This window comes from Lithobates pipiens, unplaced genomic scaffold (assembly GCF_037356315.1).
Source record: "Lithobates pipiens isolate NorthernLeopardFrog02 unplaced genomic scaffold, aLitPip1_a1.2 Scaffold_17, whole genome shotgun sequence".
Classification (NCBI taxonomy): domain Eukaryota; kingdom Metazoa; phylum Chordata; class Amphibia; order Anura; family Ranidae; genus Lithobates; species Lithobates pipiens.
The window spans coordinates 5,472,606-5,490,835 of NW_027507755.1; the positions used below are offsets into that span (position 1 = coordinate 5,472,606).

General features: G+C 44.9%; 1 protein-coding gene across 3 annotated transcripts in view; it reads right to left on the reverse strand.

The window, feature by feature from the left end:
* Nucleotides 1–13,352: 13,352 nt before the first annotated feature.
* Nucleotides 13,353–18,230, reverse strand: part of CUNH11orf97 (chromosome unknown C11orf97 homolog) — a 148,706-nt gene continuing 143,828 nt past the window's right edge. For all 3 annotated transcript variants that reach the window (XM_077484963.1, XM_077484959.1, XM_077484960.1), the window contains one exon: nt 13,353–17,271. In XM_077484963.1, coding sequence (XP_077341089.1) covers nt 17,177–17,271 — 95 coding nt within the window. In that variant the 3' untranslated portion in view covers nt 13,353–17,176. The remainder of the gene's footprint in view (nt 17,272–18,230) is intronic.

The window sequence follows — 18,230 nt, forward strand, 5'->3', positions numbered from 1 at the left end:
GAAGCAGAGCATGATCCCCTCCCTTCGGAGACTGGACAGTATTCCAATATGATAATGACCCCAAACACACCACCAAGAAGACCACTGCCTTGGTAAAGAAGCTGAAGGTAAAGGTGATGGACTGGCCAAGCATGTCTCCAGACCTAAACCCTATTGAGCATCTGCGGGGCATCCTAAACGGAAGGTGGAGGAGCGCAAGGTCTCTAACATCCACCAGCTCTGTGATGTCGTCATGGAGGAGTGGAAGAGGACTCCAGTGGCAACCTGTGAAGTTCTGGTGAATTTCATGTCCAAGAGGGTTAAGGTAGTGCTGGAAAATAATGGTGGCCACACAAAATATTGACACTTTGGGCCCAATTTGGACATTTTCACTTAGTGGTGTACTCACTTTTGTTGCCAGCAGTTTACACCCTGTTCCAAATTATTTTGCCAATGATATTTTTCTCATTTACCTAAATAATTGATGTAAACAACAATCAGCATAATTCTCTTGTTATCAACTATTAAGAGTACAATTCAAATTTTATTTTTCAAAATAAAAAACTTCCAATGCACTGTTCCAAATTATTACGCACAGTAAGTTTCAAAACACTTTATAGGTTGTAAAGAACTTAAAATTTGAATTTTTTGTCTTTGCAGCATATTTACTGAAATCAAAAGCTATTTCAATCAAACTTTGAACATTTTAACATAGGACCCCTTATTTGATAGCAGCTTCACAAGTCTTGCATCCATTGAACTTGTGAGTTTTTGGACAGTTTCTGCTTACATTTGTTTCTGCTTACATTTGTTTCTGCTTACATTTGTTTGAAAGATGTCAGACTAGCCTCCCAGAGCTGCTGTTTGGATGTAAACTGCCTCCCACCACATAGATCTTTTGCTTGAGGATGCTCCAAAGGTTATCAATAGAATAGAGGTCAGGGGAGGATGGAGGCCACACCATGACTTTCTCTCCTTTTGCCCATATCAGCCATTGATGCAGAGGTATTCTTTGCAGCATGAGATGGTGCATTGTCATGCATGAAGATTATTTTATTATGGAAAGCATAGTTCTTCCTTCTGTACCAGGGAAGGAAGTGGTCAGTCAGGAACTCCACACACTTTTCAGAGGTCATCTTTACATCTTCTGGGACCCTAAAGGGCCCAAACAGCTCTCTTCCCATGATTCCGGCCCAAAACTTGACTCCACTACTGCCTTGCTGACGTCGCAGCCTTGTTGGAACAGGGTGGCTGTCCACCAATCATCCACTACTCCATCCATCTGGACCATCCAGGGTTGCACAACACTCATCAATGAACAGGACTGTTTGAAAATTAGTTTTCATGTATTTTTCTGCCTAATGCAGCTGTTTCTGCTTGTGAGCATTGGTTAGTGGTGGCCGAATGGAAGGTTTATGCACAGTTGTAAGACTCTGGAGGACTCTACACCTTGATGTCTGTGGGACACCAGAGGAACCAGCAGCTTCAAATATCTGTTTGCTGCTATGTAATGGTGTTTTAGCAGCTGCTCTCTTGATCCGATGCATGGATCTGGCAGAAATCTTCCTCAATGTGCCTTTATCTGCACGAAACCCGTCTGTGCTCTGAGTCAACCACAAATCTCTAGTGCGATGATCACGCTTACGTTTTCATACCTCATCCAAGACATTGAACTATTTCACTCTTTTCGGCAGCAAAGAGATCCTTCACCGCTTACTGACCGGCTCCTGTAGATATACATCGGCAGAATGGCACGGCTGGGCTAAGTAACGTACTCGTATGCTACTTTGAATTTCCTGCCGTGCACGTGCACGCAGGCCTTCCGCAAGCTCCGTGACCGTGCCCGCGGGACCAGTGGACACGATGTCCACTGCGTGCCCACAATCATGTCACGGAGCTGAAGAATGGGGAGTTGCCGATGTAAACACAGCATCTCCCCATTCTGCCTAGCGACAGGACACTGATCGTCTGCTCCCTGTCATTGGGAGCAGCGATCAGTGACGTGTCACTGCTATCCCATCCCCCCACAGTTAAAATCACTCCCCAGGACACACTTAACACCTCCCCCGGGGCGGTGTATCTGTATGGCTGAAATCGCATCGCACAGAGATTGCATGTGATTTGCACTGCAGTGTGGTGCGAATCACATCCGATCTCGTTCACCGCAGCAGTGTGAACCCAGCCTAAAACTGAAAAACTAAATATTTAATCTTTGTGACAGTGAAATAGAATTTGCATAATATTTGGAACAGAGTGTAGACATTAATGGCTGTGTTGAGTTATTTTGAGGGAACAGCAAATTTACACTGTTATACAAGCTGTACACTCACTACTTTACATTGTAGCAAAGTGTCATTTCTTTAGTGTTGTCACATTTAAGGATAGAATAAAATATTTACAAAAATGTGAGGGGTGTACTCACTTATCATATAATATACCGCAGACTTATCAATGTATAAAGGAACTTCACTCCTACTTTAAAAATTCAACAGTCAGCAGCTACAATACTGTAGTTTCTGACTTTTAACAGACACCAGCCCAGGAGTCCAGCGCTGTCTTCACTGCTGGTCAAATGTAACCTTAAAGCAACATTAAACCCAAAACAAATAATTGAATACATTGCAGCTTACCAATCATTAGATGTGGTGGCTGCATTTGTTTTCGGCTGTTTCCCCTCTGTTTTCACTTGGTAATCAAACCAGTAACACACCTCCTATATTAGAGTGCCTGCACTCTGGATGAAGAAGCACAGGGGGCACCTTTGGAATAGAAGCCATAGGCATTTGCGCAGGGGGTGTGCACACACCCTAATCACCCTGTGCGCCAGGGCCGATGAAAAGGCAGTACAGCCTGCCCTTCTCTACCAGGCCCATGCCCTATTAGCTCTAAAGGGGGGTCCAGTCACCTCCCGAGCAGGAGGACGAGCTGTACTGCCTTATTGCAGATATCAATCCTCTTGTTCCTCCCATTGCAGTGCTCCCGGTTTATCCTCCTCTCCCTCTCTTTGGCTGCGCTGTAGGGGGATTGATTCTAGCATCTGCGCCTCCACCCTTTTTTTTTTTATAACAAACATGACATACCTCCACTGTGCAGTTTGTTTTGCACAGAGTGTCCCCGATCCTCGTCTTCTGGGGTCCCCCGCCGGCTCTCATGGCTCCTCCCCACATCAGATAACCCCCTAGGAGAAGCTCTCTCCCATGGGGTTACCTTGCGGGCGCTCTCCCAAGTCCAGCATTTGCATCCATAGACACGAATGCCGGACTCTTCCCCGTCCCTCGCATCATTGGATTTGCTTGACAGCAGCCGGAGCCAATGGCTGTGCTGCTATCAATCTATCCAATCAGGAGGTGGGACCACGTGGAGAGAGGGAGAGAGGGAGAGTGCGTCTCTGGCGACAGAAATACGGGGCTCAGGTAAGTAAAACAGGGGGGCTGGGGGGGGGCGGTCACTGCCAGGTGTTTTTCACCTTAATTCATAGGACATCCGGGGACTGTTTAGAACCCTGATATTTTACCAAAGCCCTCCAAAAGGGCAGTTAAAAATTGTAAAAAAAAAGAAATAAATACAAATATAAAATAAATGTAAAAAAATAATAATAATAATAATAATTAAAATAATAATTCGAAAAGGGGTTAAATCCGCCCGCAAAACGCAGCCGGAGCAGCGTTTTGCCGGCAGTATCGCATTGCTGCCCCACCTCCCAGTACTTCCCTTTTAGACAATACAGAACCAAGTATCATTTTGCGGTGCTAAGTACTTTGTATGGAATTTGGTAATGATAACAGGCAAAGCAGTAGAATAGATCCCCTGCAGCCAGCAATGATAGATCCCCCTAACAACAGTAGATCTCTCCCAGCAACAACTGACCCCCCCAGCAACATACGACCCACCCCCAGCAACAATAGGTCCCCACCAGCAACAATAGACCTCCTCGGCAACAATTGACCCCCTGCAAAAATCCCAGCTAGAATAGATCCCCCAGCAGCGAGCATCGATGGATGCAGCACACCCCAACACCCTTTGCCATTACATACAGTCAGCCCTGTAGGTGCCGGAGCTAAAGTCCCCTTCATTCACGCTGAAAAAAAGCCCTGCTTTTATTATAGTTGGTGTGTTTCTTTTTTGTGTAACTGGAGACTACAGAGTCAAGCTATTTTGGTGGTGTCAGCAGGAGTGGGGCGCCGTTTAGGGCTAAGAGAAGAGCAGAGGACCCAAAGCTACCAGCAGGCTCCTTCGGGGGTAGCACTACACAAGAATAAAGGATTTATATCAGGATAAACATGTATTTTTGTACTGTGCAGAAAAAGTACTTAGCCCAAAAATATAATACAAATGCAGCCACCACATCTAATTAACCAATAAGCTGCAAAAGATTAAAAATACATTTTTCTTGGGTTTCAATATGCTCTCAGTCTTGCACAGTTGTACAGGCTCCTCTCCTGTACTGAAAATGCTTTCTCTGATTGCAATGTACACCATGAGCTTCTCAAAGTGTGCATTAGGAGCTGTGACATGTTAGATAGAGCCTGCCTTATTTCCTTCAGCATCTTTACCTTTCCTCCCCAGCCTGATTGTCTCTGGCCTGCCCCTTTCATTCTTAAAGTGTTACTAAACCCACAACAGTAAAATCAGTCTGTATATGCAGCATAGCACACTTGTTATACTCATTGTGGAATTTAAGGATTTAATCCTCTGCATTGTGTAAAAAGGCTGTTTTATCCTGTATGCACAGATCCTCCCCCTCCTGCACTGTCTATCTGGGGAAGGCCAGCTAACACAGACAGGGTAGCCAACCTGCACATGCTCAGTTGTGTAAATTATGCTGGAGAGAACAGTTACCCTTTCCCATTGATTGCTGGGTCACATGATATTGACATCACACATGTGGGCGTGTATGCAGGCTATAGAGAAAATCTCCTCCTTCCTGATCTCTCAGCATTGAAGAAACTCTGCAGTTTATCACTGACTGTGGTATACAGATCATCCAAAAAGGTATATAGTGGCAGTATTTTAATATAAAAAGAATTATTATAGCAGAAAGTTAAAAATGTTTTTTTCAAAATTGTCAGACTTTTTTTGTTTATAGCGCAAAAAATAAAAACCGCATAGGTGATCAAATACCACCAAAAGAAAGCTCTGTTTGTGGGAAAAAAGGACATAAACTTTATTTGGGTACAACATTGCACGACCGTGCAATTGTCAGTTAAAGTCGTATTGCAAAAAATGGCCTGGTCATTAAGGGGGTAAATCCTTCCGGGGCTAAAGTGGTTAATCTTATTATCAGCATGTTGATGAAGAGGGGAGTAAGGAACCAGGAAAAGCAAAATATAAGAGTTCAACTTTAAGCTGACCTGCAGTAACTATTTTCAGTACTAAGAAGGGTTTATTTGTGTTTACCAGGGGCTGCACAATATGGCAAATATGACAAAAATGGGATGGCACAGCAAAGTGAAGCATGAAACAGAGAGAAAAAAGTAATAATGTAATAGAGAAAATTAAGAAGGCAAAGCATGAGAGGGTGTGTCCAAGATTGCGACGTGAGTGTATGATTTCTCCACAAGCTCCACTGTTTTTCTGTAAATAATCCGCATCCACGGGATATAATGTCCTAATTTCTGCCCTGACAACACCTGGATGAGGCGCACATCCTCAGGCATGCAGTCCGAGGCTTAAATTCCCTCCGATCGCAGAAGTTGCACCGCCGTCTCCCTGTGCACATGTGGAGACATGATCTCCATGATTGGGTGCTGCTCTCACGTGGCCTCGCAGACAAACCCCATGGAGTTGACTGACTCTAGGCCACCGTGGCTTGCGAAGGTGATGGCGGCAATCGCTACTTGCCAATCTACCCTTCTTGCCAAGATTAAGGCAGTACCGATGGATGTCGGCCTCATACGTCAAGATATGGACAAACTCTGCTCCAGAGTGATGGAGACCGAGCAGCAGATTGGTCAGATGGAGGACGAAAACTCAAGTGAAGGCCCTTGAGTACAGGGCAAGGACGCAGAGAACCGGAACAGAAGGAACAACATTATTGGCCTGCCTGAGGGAGTTGAGGGGGGAACCCGACAAGCTTCATGGAGGGCATGCTGCGCACTCTTCTTCTGGATGCCCGCTTCTCCCCCTACTACACCGTGGAGAGGACCCACCGTGTCCCACCTAAGCCTGTTCCTCTAGGAGCTCCCCGAGAATCTTCATCCTCCGCATGCTGAACTTTCAGGACAAAATTCTCCATGCCTCCAGGCTGCTTGTTGATTTACACTTCCAAAACAAAAAATTGATGATCTTACCGGACTACTCTGTCGAGGAGCAAAATCTCAGCAAATAGTTTTATTCGGTGAAAGTGGCAATGAGGACCCGCTATATCCTTTATAGTGTGCTCTTCCCGGCACGCCTTCGGTTCCAGGATGGAGAGACGATCCGCTCCTTCAACTCACCAAGGGAAGCCTCTGCCTGGTTGGATTCCCTACCACTGATCCATTGATCAGGGTATCAGTGAGTTTTTTCTCCCTTCCCAACACTACACTTTGAGTCCCCCCGGCCTGCGGCCTACCGGTCCACTTCCCTGCACCTGTTGTGCCCCCTGGGGTATGCCTTTAACCTGCCCGCTGGGACCTTCATTCTAAGCAGACTTCCTCCTAGTTCTCCCCCCGTTACCCCTTCTCCTTTGACTGTCCAGCTGGGGCACTGGAGAGCCCCTGGGTAGCATTCACTGGGAATGTGGAGCAGGTTGTTGGGGATGGTCTGCCCAATTATAACTAGGCTTAAGCTTGTTCCTGTTTTTCCCGCAACACAAGTTTGTGCCCCTGACATGGTCAGGAGACCCAGCTAGTTTCTCTCCCCCTTGTTGTCCAAGGCAACAGAAGACTACCTAGCAGAGTTCACGTTTCCTTGATGGATTATACTCTTATTGCTGTGGTGATCATAAATGACTGATCTTTTTTTTAGGACTCTACCATACCCCCCATCAGCCTTCATGATGACTAGCAGAGGTTAACAGAGTGGAGAACTGATGTGCTCCATTGAGTCCCCCAATAAGATCCGGAGGGTTCCAGCTCACTTCTTGTATGGGTCCCCCCCCGTGCAGCCAGCGTACTGAGTTGGGATTTTGGGTTGGAGGCCCTTCTCAGTTTTGGGGGAATGGGCGGGGTGGGGGGGGAATTGTTGCCACTTAAGGGCTGGTTTGTTTGTTTTTTATGGATACACTTTAAGATGTATGATTGCTTATTTATTAACTACCATATTAAATACCTCAGCATTGCATTGGCATTGCGATTGCTCCATCCAGTTCCAACTGCAAAGTCCACCACAGTCTCAACCACATAATCCTAACTCTCCTGAATCTTTAGCACTTATGTCAGTCCTTAACATTCTATCTTGGAACACCAGGGGGTTGAATTCCCCAGTCAAAAGGTCACTGGTGTTCCAATTTATTAAATAATATAGCCCTCATATCTGCATACAACAGGAAATCCATCTGGTGGGCAGCAGGACACTAGCCCTCAAAAACCGTGGGTGGGCTACCACTATTATTCCACCTACTCCAACTTTGCACGGGGTGTTAGCATGCTGGTACTTAAGACACTTGGACTTGGCTTTGGACCCGCATGGCAGATATATCATATATGCTAGAATTCTTTCCCAGACATGGACTATTGTGGGTCTATATTTGCCTCCACCAGCATCACTGTAGCTACTAAACCAAATAACAGCCAAGCTTACAGAGTTTGCCTCAGACCATGTAGTGATGTTAGGTGACTTTAATATGGCTCCTGGTTCAGGCATGGACAGACTGGCAGCTGCTGGCCCCCACTACTCTGGTCTGGTGACATGGACATAGAATTATGATCTGACAGATGTATCGAGATAGCGACATCCTCAATCTCATGCCTATACTTTCCACTCTGCATCCCACAGGTCTTTCCTGCATTGATCTAATTTTTGCTGGGAGGTCAGGCCTGTCTAGGGTCCAAGAGGTCAAGATACTTCCCAGAGGCATATCGGATCAAGCACATCTATTCTTGGGCTTAGGCACCCACCGGGTTCTCCCACAGACAAACTCTGGAGGCTTTCTAGATTCTGGCTCTCGGAACCAGAGGTAGACACACAATTTAGGAGAGAGTTGGAGGGCTACTGGGTGGTCAACCCAGGCTCAGCGGAGGCCACAGTGGTGAGGGATGCCTTTAAGACATTCACAAGAGGGCAATACCAGATCATCATTGCTAAGATTAGCAAAGAGAGAAGGGCCACTTTGATTAAAGCTGAATCTGTTAGATCTCGAGAACCCCAACATTACACCCGACTACAGACTCTGACTGGGGAGGTCCTCTCCCTCTGTACCTCCCTTACTCAGAAGAAGCTACTTGCACAATCCCAACACATATTTAAGCAGGGAGAGAGATCAGGGAAATGTCTGGCCTGGCTCTCTAAAGAGCAGTCAGGTGGGATTAGTATACCCCACATTCTTGGCCCTAGGGGAGACCTCCTTTATATCCCTAAAGAGATTAACCGATGCTTCGCCTCATACTACCAATCACTCTATAGTTCCCGAGTGACCTATAGGGAGGACGAACTGACATCCTATTTAGAGGACATAGATATTTCCGTTCTGACTGCCACTTATAGGAACCGATTAGATGGGCCTATCATGGTAGAGGAAAAACTCAAGGCACTCAAAACGCTGCAATTAGGCAAGACCCCTGGCCCCGATGGTATGCCTGTAGAGCTCTACAAACAGTATGCGGATGTCCTTGCCATTAGATTTCATGCCATGATGGTTACATCGTTGGAATTGGAGAGCCTTCCCAAATCTATGGGAGAGGCTCTCATAGTAGTGATTCCTAAGCCAGGACCCCTCCCTGTGCTCATCCTATAAGTAAGGGATATACAGGTTGGGTCAATTGAAGAAAAACTGTTTCTTTATGCGGATGATGCTCTGCTTTATCTAGCTGATGCATCCACATCTCTTCGCACAGCGCTGTCCTTATTTGATCAATTCAGTGGTTACTCGGGCATACGCGTCAACTGAGATAAGTCTGTACTTTTCTTGCTGCACTCCTCACCCACTAGACCCGATACCCAGACACAGCTTAACCACTTTGCGCCCGCGCTATAGCCAAAAGATGGCTGCAGCGCGGACGCTAACTGCCGGAAGGCGGTCCCTGGACGTCCTCCCTTCAACTTCCCCTCTGTGCGCCGCCACGGGCGCGCATCGGGGAAGTTCTGTGCTGGCCGTGTCCCCCGGACACAGCCAATCACAGATCGCTGTAAACGGCCAATCACAGTGGCCGTTTACAGCATGATCGGCCTGCCCAATGAGAGATGATCTCATATGTAAACATATGAGATCATCTCTCATCGCTGGCTTTCCCTCCTCACACAGCGTGTGAGGAGGGAGAGATGAACCGCTGCAGAGATGCAGCAGTCAGTGTAAAAAAAAAATCAAAAATAGATTGAAAATACAGTGCCCAACTGTCCCCACTGCCACCTGTCCCCACTGCCATCTGCCCCCCACTGCCAACTGTCAGTGCCATCTACCCCCACTGCCACCTGTCATCAGTGCCATCTGTCCCCAGTGCCATCTGTCAGTGCCATCTGTCCCCAGTGCCATCTGTCATCAGTGCCACCTTTCCCCAGTGCCATCTGTCCCCAGTGCCACGTATAAGTGCCATCTGTCATCAGTGCCACATAGTGCCATCTGTCTTCAGTGCCACATCAGTGCCACATCAGTGCCACATGTCATCAGTGCCACATTAGTGCCACATGTCATCAGTGCCACATAGTGCCATCTGTCATCAGTGCCATATCAGTGTCACGTGTCATCAGTGCCACATATTAGTGCCATCAATCATCAGTGCCACCTGTCATCAGTGCCACCTGTCAGTGTCACATGCCATCTGTTATCAGTGTCATGTGTCATCAATGCCAGGTATCAGTGCCATCTGTCATCAGTGTCACATGTCATCAGTGCCACGTATTAGTGCCATGTGTCATCAGTGCCACATATTAGTGCCATGTGTCATCAGTGCCACGTATAAGTGCCATCTGTCATCAGTGGCACATATTAGTGCCATCTGTCAGTGTCACGTGTCATCAGTGCCATGTATTAGTGGCATCTGTCATCAGCGCCACGTATCAGTGCCATCTGTCATTAGTGCCACGTCGGTGTCACGTTTCATTGTCCTGGTGCTCCAGGGCCTTCAAAAGTGTAATAGGTACTCTACAAGTTAGATGTGTAATTTATGCTCCTAGAACATGTGATGGTGCGCCCTGCATGTTGGGCCTCTCTATGTGGCCAGGCTGTGGAAAAGTCCCACACATCGTAATACTCAGGAGGAGTAGCAGAATTTATTTTGGGGCACTATTTGTGGTATACACATGCCACGTGAGAGAAATAACCTATTACAATGACAATTTTGTGGAAAAAATTAAAATAAAATAAAAAATCTTCATTTTGCAAAGAATTGTGGGAATAAATGACAACATCAAAAAGCTCACCATTCCTCTTACTAAATACCTTGGAATGTCTACTTTCAAAAAAGTTGTCATTTGGGGGGTATTTGTACTTTCCTGGCTTGTTTGGGTCACAAGAAATGAGATAGGCCACCAGTACATCAGATGTGATCAATTTTGTATGATTCGCACCACAGCTTGTAGATTCTCTAACTTTCACAAAGACCAAATAATATCCACTAATTTAGGTTATTTTTACCAAAGATATGTAGCAGTATAAATTTTGGCCAAAATGTATGAAGAAAAATTAAAAATTTGCAAAATTTTATCACAGAAACAAAGAAAAATGCGTTTTCTTCAAAATGTTTGTTATTTTTTCATTTATAGAGCAAAAAATAAAAAACCCAGAGGTGATCAAATACCACCAAAAGAAAGCTCTATTTGTAGGAAAAAAAGGAAAAAAATTAATTTGGGTACAGTGTTGCATGACTTAGTAATTGTCATTCAACGTGTCAGAGCACCGAAAGCTGAAAATTGGTCTGGGCAGGAGGAGGGTTTAAGTGCCCAGTAAGCAAGTGGTTAAATGGGTGGAGGAGTCCATGTACCTAGGAATTAAGGTCACCAGTGAGATAGGAGATTACATGGGCAATAACTTACAGCCACTTGCATCACAGGTCCCCACCAAATGTGCCAGCTTCCCCTGCAGCCCCCCTAAATACATACCTGTTCCTGATCTCGATCCAGCAATGTGCATGAGAGCAGAGGCTCTCCCAGGTCTCTTGCTCCTGACTGGCTCAGATAAAGTAGCAGGAGACATTGGCTCCCACTGCTGTCAATCAGAGCCAGCGAAGAGAGTAGGGGGGCCGGGCCAAGCCCCCCTCTGTGTGTAATGATCCATGCATGATTGCTCCCATAGACAACCGTTTGCAATGGGAGCACTTGGCGGGGGGGGGGGGGGGGGGGGGGGGTTGAGTCAGAAGCAGTGGCAGGAACCCCAGAAGAGGAGAATAGGGGCTGCTTTGTGCCAGGCCTTACAATCACTTTATACTGATTATTTACCCTTATAATTTATAGACTATGTAATAGAAGAAATGTATGCACAGACCCAGGTCTAACACACTAGGAGGGAAGTATATTTTTCCAACCGGAGGAGGTTGTTTTTTATTTGCTATAGGAACAAATTAATGTATTTAAAGTGGAATTAAATCCACAATATATATTTTTTTTAACCACTTGCTTACTGGGCACTTAAACCCCCCTCAGTCCCAGACCAATTTTCAGCTTTCAGCGCTGATGCACTTTGAATGACAATTGCGCGGGCATACAACACTGTACCCAAATGAAATTTCTATCATTTTTTTCCCACAAATAGAGCTTTCTTTTGGTGGTATTTAGTTACAGCTCGGAGTTTTATTTTTTGCTAAACAAACAAAAAAAGATGCAAAAAAAAAAAAAATAAAAATCATGTTTTAATAGTTTGTTATAAAATTTTGCAAACGGGTCATTTTTCTCCTTCATTGAAGTGCGCTGATAAGGCGGCACTGATAGGCTGCATTGGTGGGCACTGATGGGCTGCATTGGTGGGCACTGATAGGCTGCATTGGTGGGCACTGATAGGCTGCACTTGTGGGCACTGATAGGCATAGTTAAGGCGGCACTAATAGGCACAGATAAGGCGGCACCGATGGGCACAGATAAGGCGGCACTGATGGGCAAAGATGGGCACAGATAAGATGGCACGGATGGGTGGCACGGATAAGTGGCACGGATGGGTGGCACGGATGGGCACTGATAGGTACCACAGATAGATGGGACTGATGGGCACTGATAGGTGGCACTGATAGGTGGCTCTGATAGGTGGCACTGCTGGGCACTGATGGGCGGCACTGCTGGGCGGCACTGGGGTGCAGCACCTTTGAGGCAGATTGGGTGGCACTGTGGGTGGCACTGTGGGTGGCACTGTGGGGTGGCACTGTGGGTGGCACTGTGGGGTGGCACTGTGGGCATTATGGGCACAGACGGGGGGCACTTACTTTTACTTTGTTATATTTCAGGATGGCACTGCGGGAGGCAGGTGGGCACTGGCAGGTGGCATGTGGTGCCTTTCATTGCTGGCCGTGATCGGGACTGATGTCCCGATCACGGTCGCCGGTGATCGGCTTTTTTTTTTTCTCCTCGCGCTGTCAGCGCGAGGAGGAATAATAGCCGATTACCGGCTCCGTTCTATCACATGATCAGCTGTCATTGGCTGACAGCTGATCACGTGATAAGGGGTCGGGATCGACCCCTTACACGGATCAGTGATCAGGCGAGTCTCACGGACTCGCCGATCACAGAGCGCGCCGCGCGCGCCCCTCAGGGGGCGCGCAGGCCGCTCGTAACCAGGACGACGTCAATAGACGTAGTCCTGGAAATCTAGGTCCGCGCTAATGCCGTCATTCGGCAATAGCGCGGTACCCAAGTGGTTAAATATGGTTTATGCCATAATGTGCTACCATGTACATCGGACTTACCTGTCAAAGGAAACCGTTCAGCACTGCGATGTCAGCTGCTCCAACTGGTCCCAAGAGCTTCCATCTTCTCTGGGTCTTCTTTGTGGGTTTGCTCTGTTTCGCCTCCTAAATGGCCAGGTCGCGATGACATCATTCTTGTACATGTGCATAGGGGTCACTTAATCATAGCACAGAGAAGCATTTATGATAGAAGAGACAACCAGGGAATATTCAGTCATAAAAACCCTACCTGGGAAGTGTTTTTTGACCAAATAAATGGTTGTTGCAGACTCCTTTGCTAGATTTTATATCTTCATGAGAAAAAGAAAATAGGCGGGACTTTATATGAAGCATGCAGTCAATAGTGAGGGGGTCAAGAAATGATATATTTATTATAAAACATGATGAAAAATTACATACAAATATATCGGTATTACACATTGCATATACAAAGGCTCATAGTCCATCTATATTACATATATCAATATTGTATCAGTATTACACATTGCATGTACAGAGGCTCTACGCGTTTGGTGGAGTATTTATATCCATTCTTCAGGAGCAACAATGTGTGTTATCTGAAATTAAGCATAATAAGTTTCAGGTCAATGCTTTAAAATATATATATATATATATATATATATATATATATATATATATATAAAAAATATATAACTTAGGAATTAACCCTGGTTATAAAAATACTTACAGCTACCGTGCAGTGAGAGTGCAATAGTGATAGCTGGAGGCTCCCCAAGGGGCATCTTTTCTGGGATCTGTGCTGGCGTCCGGCGCACGCAAAATCCCCACATGACAACACCCGGGCGGACAGAACTCCAAAGGGTGGTGGTCCCTAGGAATGGTTATGTGTGTGATTAAAGACATCTACAGGGTTTCTAGAAAAAATGTGAGGGTCAATAAAGTGACATATGAAAAAAAAAAATATATCGTCTTCCTTTATCTGACAAATCGTCATGTAGCCAGTTGTTGGGTTCCCCTTATGAGATCACTGGGCATTCTCCCCAGGAGGGTTTCCAATAAGCATACTCAGCAGTGTTGAGGTGAGGAGGAAAAGTTCTTGATGCACCTTGCAGAGTGAATGGCCTAAAGAGAAAATGCGCCTGTTTTGGCTACCAGTTGTGGTATTGGACTTTACTCTAAATTATGAGGTTACAAGTTCCTGACCTTTGTGGCAAACAAGGCAAAAATGGTTTAGAAAATAAACATTTTAAATGATGTATGGACACCATTAATGCCTTAACAACATAAATACAAACTTTCTAAAAGTAATGTGGGCAAGAACAAGAGGAAGGGGTTGACAAAGGCTGAGGAGAGATTGGGATGCATGGTTGGTTGAAGCCTAAGACGATGAAGGCAAAGAGAAATGGGGATGCAGTCGGTTAGATCTGATGATGTTTTTGGAAATTTTTGATAAGCATTATGTTAATCCCCACTTCCTGCTGTCTGCCCTTAAGAGGTACTAGTGGATTGGTGATAGGAAGCCTGAGTGGTGCACATCAGTGAAATAGTGTGGCCCTGGGATATATAGTTCTTATCCGCCACTGCTATCGTGAGGTGATACCGGAGAGCATCTGGTGTATTGATTAGGACATTGCTTTAAAATAGGAAGAAACAGCTGCACTCCACAATGATGAATATGAGTCCTTTATTGATCCATCCAAGTGACACAGCACAGGAAAAATGACAATCAAGGCATCAAGGTAGACATGTTTCACACAGTATAATGTGCTTAATCATTGCAATGATGCAATGGCGAGCCATGGCTAGCACCTTTGAGAGGAGTCCTTCAATTCACTTTACTCACCTATTTATCTGGATTCACCCACCTGAGCGGTGTTTCTTGTTTCTTTCTATTAGGATATTGCTTTGCCTTTGTAACCCCCCCCATTATGTAGTAGATGCCCTCTGAAAGGGGGTATTGCATGTTGCCAACCATAGAGCAATGTACAGCACATGGTATACATCTGATTTACTTCCTTTTAACAACATCTTCATCCAGAAGACCTGAAGGAATTAATTAATAAGCTCTCCTTGGCTTGCTTTTGCTTACTGCATGTGGAAATCAGAGTGCATACGCGCAGCTGCATAAATAAGGCCCTATAGTGGATCTATATGCATTTCTCATAATAGGGTGCCATCTTATGTGACACATGGTCCTGCTTCTTCTATTTAACATTCTATTCTGAACTATGAAAACTAAACAAACCCCTGTAGTATGTTAGTATTAATTCAAGATGCCTACAAAATGTAGAAGGAATGTGCATGTAACTACTGTTTTTTCTTGATGTTTGATAAAGTAATGTATGAATATCAATGACATTCACAATGATGGTTTGAATAATCTTGGAGAAAGTAAAGACTTCTTTCATAATGTTACTGCAACTGTTTATAGAGCAGTTTGCATGCTGCTCTTTGCCTCATTAAGCCAATCTGTATTCTAAAAGTACATCTCTGTAAAGTTCACTTAAAAAAGTCCCCTTAACCAGAAACAGGTAATTCATCGCCCTTGGGTATTTAGGTGAACAGCGCTGACACACGAGTCACATTGGGGTTGATTTAATAAAGGCAAATAGACTGTGCACTCTGCAAGTGCAGTTGATCCAGAACTTAGTAAATGGGGTAAAGCTTCACTTTGCAAAAAATACCCAATCACGGGCAAGGAAAATAAAAATAACAGCATTTTTGCTTGCACATGATTGGATGATGGAAGTCAGCAGAGCTTCTGTTCATTTACTAAGCTCTGGAGCAATTGCTCTTTGCAAAGTGCACAGTCTATTTGCCTTTAGTAAATCAACCCCATTATCTCTTGCCAAGAAAGTCAACTGGTTCTGATCCCAAAAGACCACTAATAGGTCAGTTCTGCCTGGGAAGCCTGTCTCGGGATCCAGTTTAACCACATGACCAAAATCAGAACATATTTTTAACTGTGAACCACAGGGATGTGGAAGACCATTAGTGTAGTGTCTACTTTTAGCCTGAAGGTCTACTTTAACCAACTCATATAATGCAAGGCAGAGTTACAAAGCACTCTGGTAGGGGGACTTAGTGTAATAGTTTCCCTTCTACCTGTCCTAAAGTGTGCATGGATTAGATCAGTGGTCTCCAAACTGTGGCCCTTTGCTTGCCTTTGTCCAGCCCTTGGAGCACTATTCCTCCCACTTACATCAACATGGGGGCATATTTCCTGTCACTGATACCAACAAGAGGGCACTATTCCTACCGCTGTCCCCAACAATGGGGAACTATTGTTCCCACTGACACCAATGACGGGGCACTATTCTTCCCACTGACACCACCAATATTGGGACACTGTTTTATCCTGACACCAATCATGTGGCACTATTCCTTCCCCTGATACCAACAATGGGACAATCATCCTCCCACTAATACTAATGATGGGGCATGGTTTAATCCTTTGGACACCAGGGCATTTTCTACTCACACTGGCCCCCACAAAGTATGAAGGACTATAAACTGGCCCTTTGTTTAGAAAGTTTGGAGATCCCCGCATTATATGATGATCAGTGACAGTGTTGTTGATACTGCCAGGTGCCACAGAGAAAGGGCACCAGGGAGCCACATCAATTTTGTTATAAGTCCTCATGATTTGTTTTTTTGTGCCTTTGAATGCCCCAATTGTAAGTTTCCCTCCATCTCCTTTTCTGTTGACAACTGTAAAGCAGCTAAGCAGTCGGGGCAATAAAAATGTGTATTAACTGCCTACGGTTTACAAGGATCGCTTAGAAGCAGATAGAGTAGGTGATAGTTTGACAGATTGTGGTAAGGAGTTCCAGAGGATGGGAGAGGCTCTGGAGAAGTCCTGAAGGTGATCATGGGAAGAGGTGACGAAGTAGCTAGAGAGCAGGAGGTCTTGGAAGGAGCGGTGAGGACAGTTTAATTGGTATTTTGAGATGAGGTTGGTGATATAGCTCTGGGGAAGGGTTGTGGGAGACGTTTTAGGTTGTTGTTAGTATTATGAATATTATTCCTTTTTTTTTTATTGTATTTAAAAAAAACAAAAAACAATTATTACTGTTCACCAAGCCTATGGATGGCTATTTTGGGTTGTTCCATATCAGAGCAGATGTCGTTTATTATTACGTTATATCATCTGCCATTGTAAGTTCACACTGTAAGCACTATAAAGAAACGGCGAAAGGTGTTACATTCTAAAAAAGCATCTGCTAACACAAAAACATGTGGCGAGCGTCATAAAAAGCTTTGACAACACACTACGGATGAGGCACATCTTCAGGGTCCCTGCTGATCCGGGCCTTCGGCTGGTTCATCAGCGGTTTCCGAGGCCAGTGCGTACTGTTAGCGCCATCTGTTCAAAGGGTGAGAACGCAATATATATTTATTTCCCTTTGATTTCTTCTACTGCCTGGCTCATTATACTTTTATATCCATGCATCTCTCAGGTTAGAGTCTGGAACGGAGGGGGGACCTCTGACAGTGGGTATAATGTGTAGTCCAATAAAGACTTGTAACAAAATGGTGTAGCAGATGTTCCAGTACAAATCCATTGCCTCTGCCACTAACGATAGAGCAGAACAACACACTTCTAATACAGAACAGGACTGATGTATTGTGTTAAACTGGATGGTAAAAAAAAAGAGTGGTTTCCGTGACAACCAATTAGATCTTGTTGTTTCATACTTGCACTAGACAAATAGCAGCTGGAATCTAATTGGTTGTTATTGGCAACAAATATACTTTTATTTGACTTTTTTTTTTTTTTTTAATATACATCAGTCTGGTAATGAGTTTTCTTTTGTTTGGTACAAACATTTATATGTCTGGTTGAAAAGATTAAAATATCTAAACCGCAGCTTAAACACAAATTTACAGCAATAATTATGGTTAATTAAAGAACAGCTGCGGGCATGTATATAAAAAAACAAATTTATTCCACTTGTGGGCGCCATTAAAAGTCATACCATCCATTTATTAAGTTGCCTGGTTATTACTGGGTTTGGTACTTGATGAGTTATTGATTTGAAACAAGCTTGCAGCTAGTGAAGTCAGAATTCCGGATTGGCATGCTTGTTTCAGGGTAGAAGCTAATGGATCAGTATAGCAGCCAGTCAAATAGGGTTGCCACCTGTCCAGGATTCACCCGGACAGTTCGGGTTTGGAATCATTCGTCCAGGTTTCAGACTGTCTGAAACCCGGACACATTATTTAGACTGGACTATGGCTTCCCAGCAGCCTCAGATCCATCTGGATGAGAGGTGCTGACTGCCAAGTGAGCTCACCATCCATCCATCCATCTGTCTGTGACTG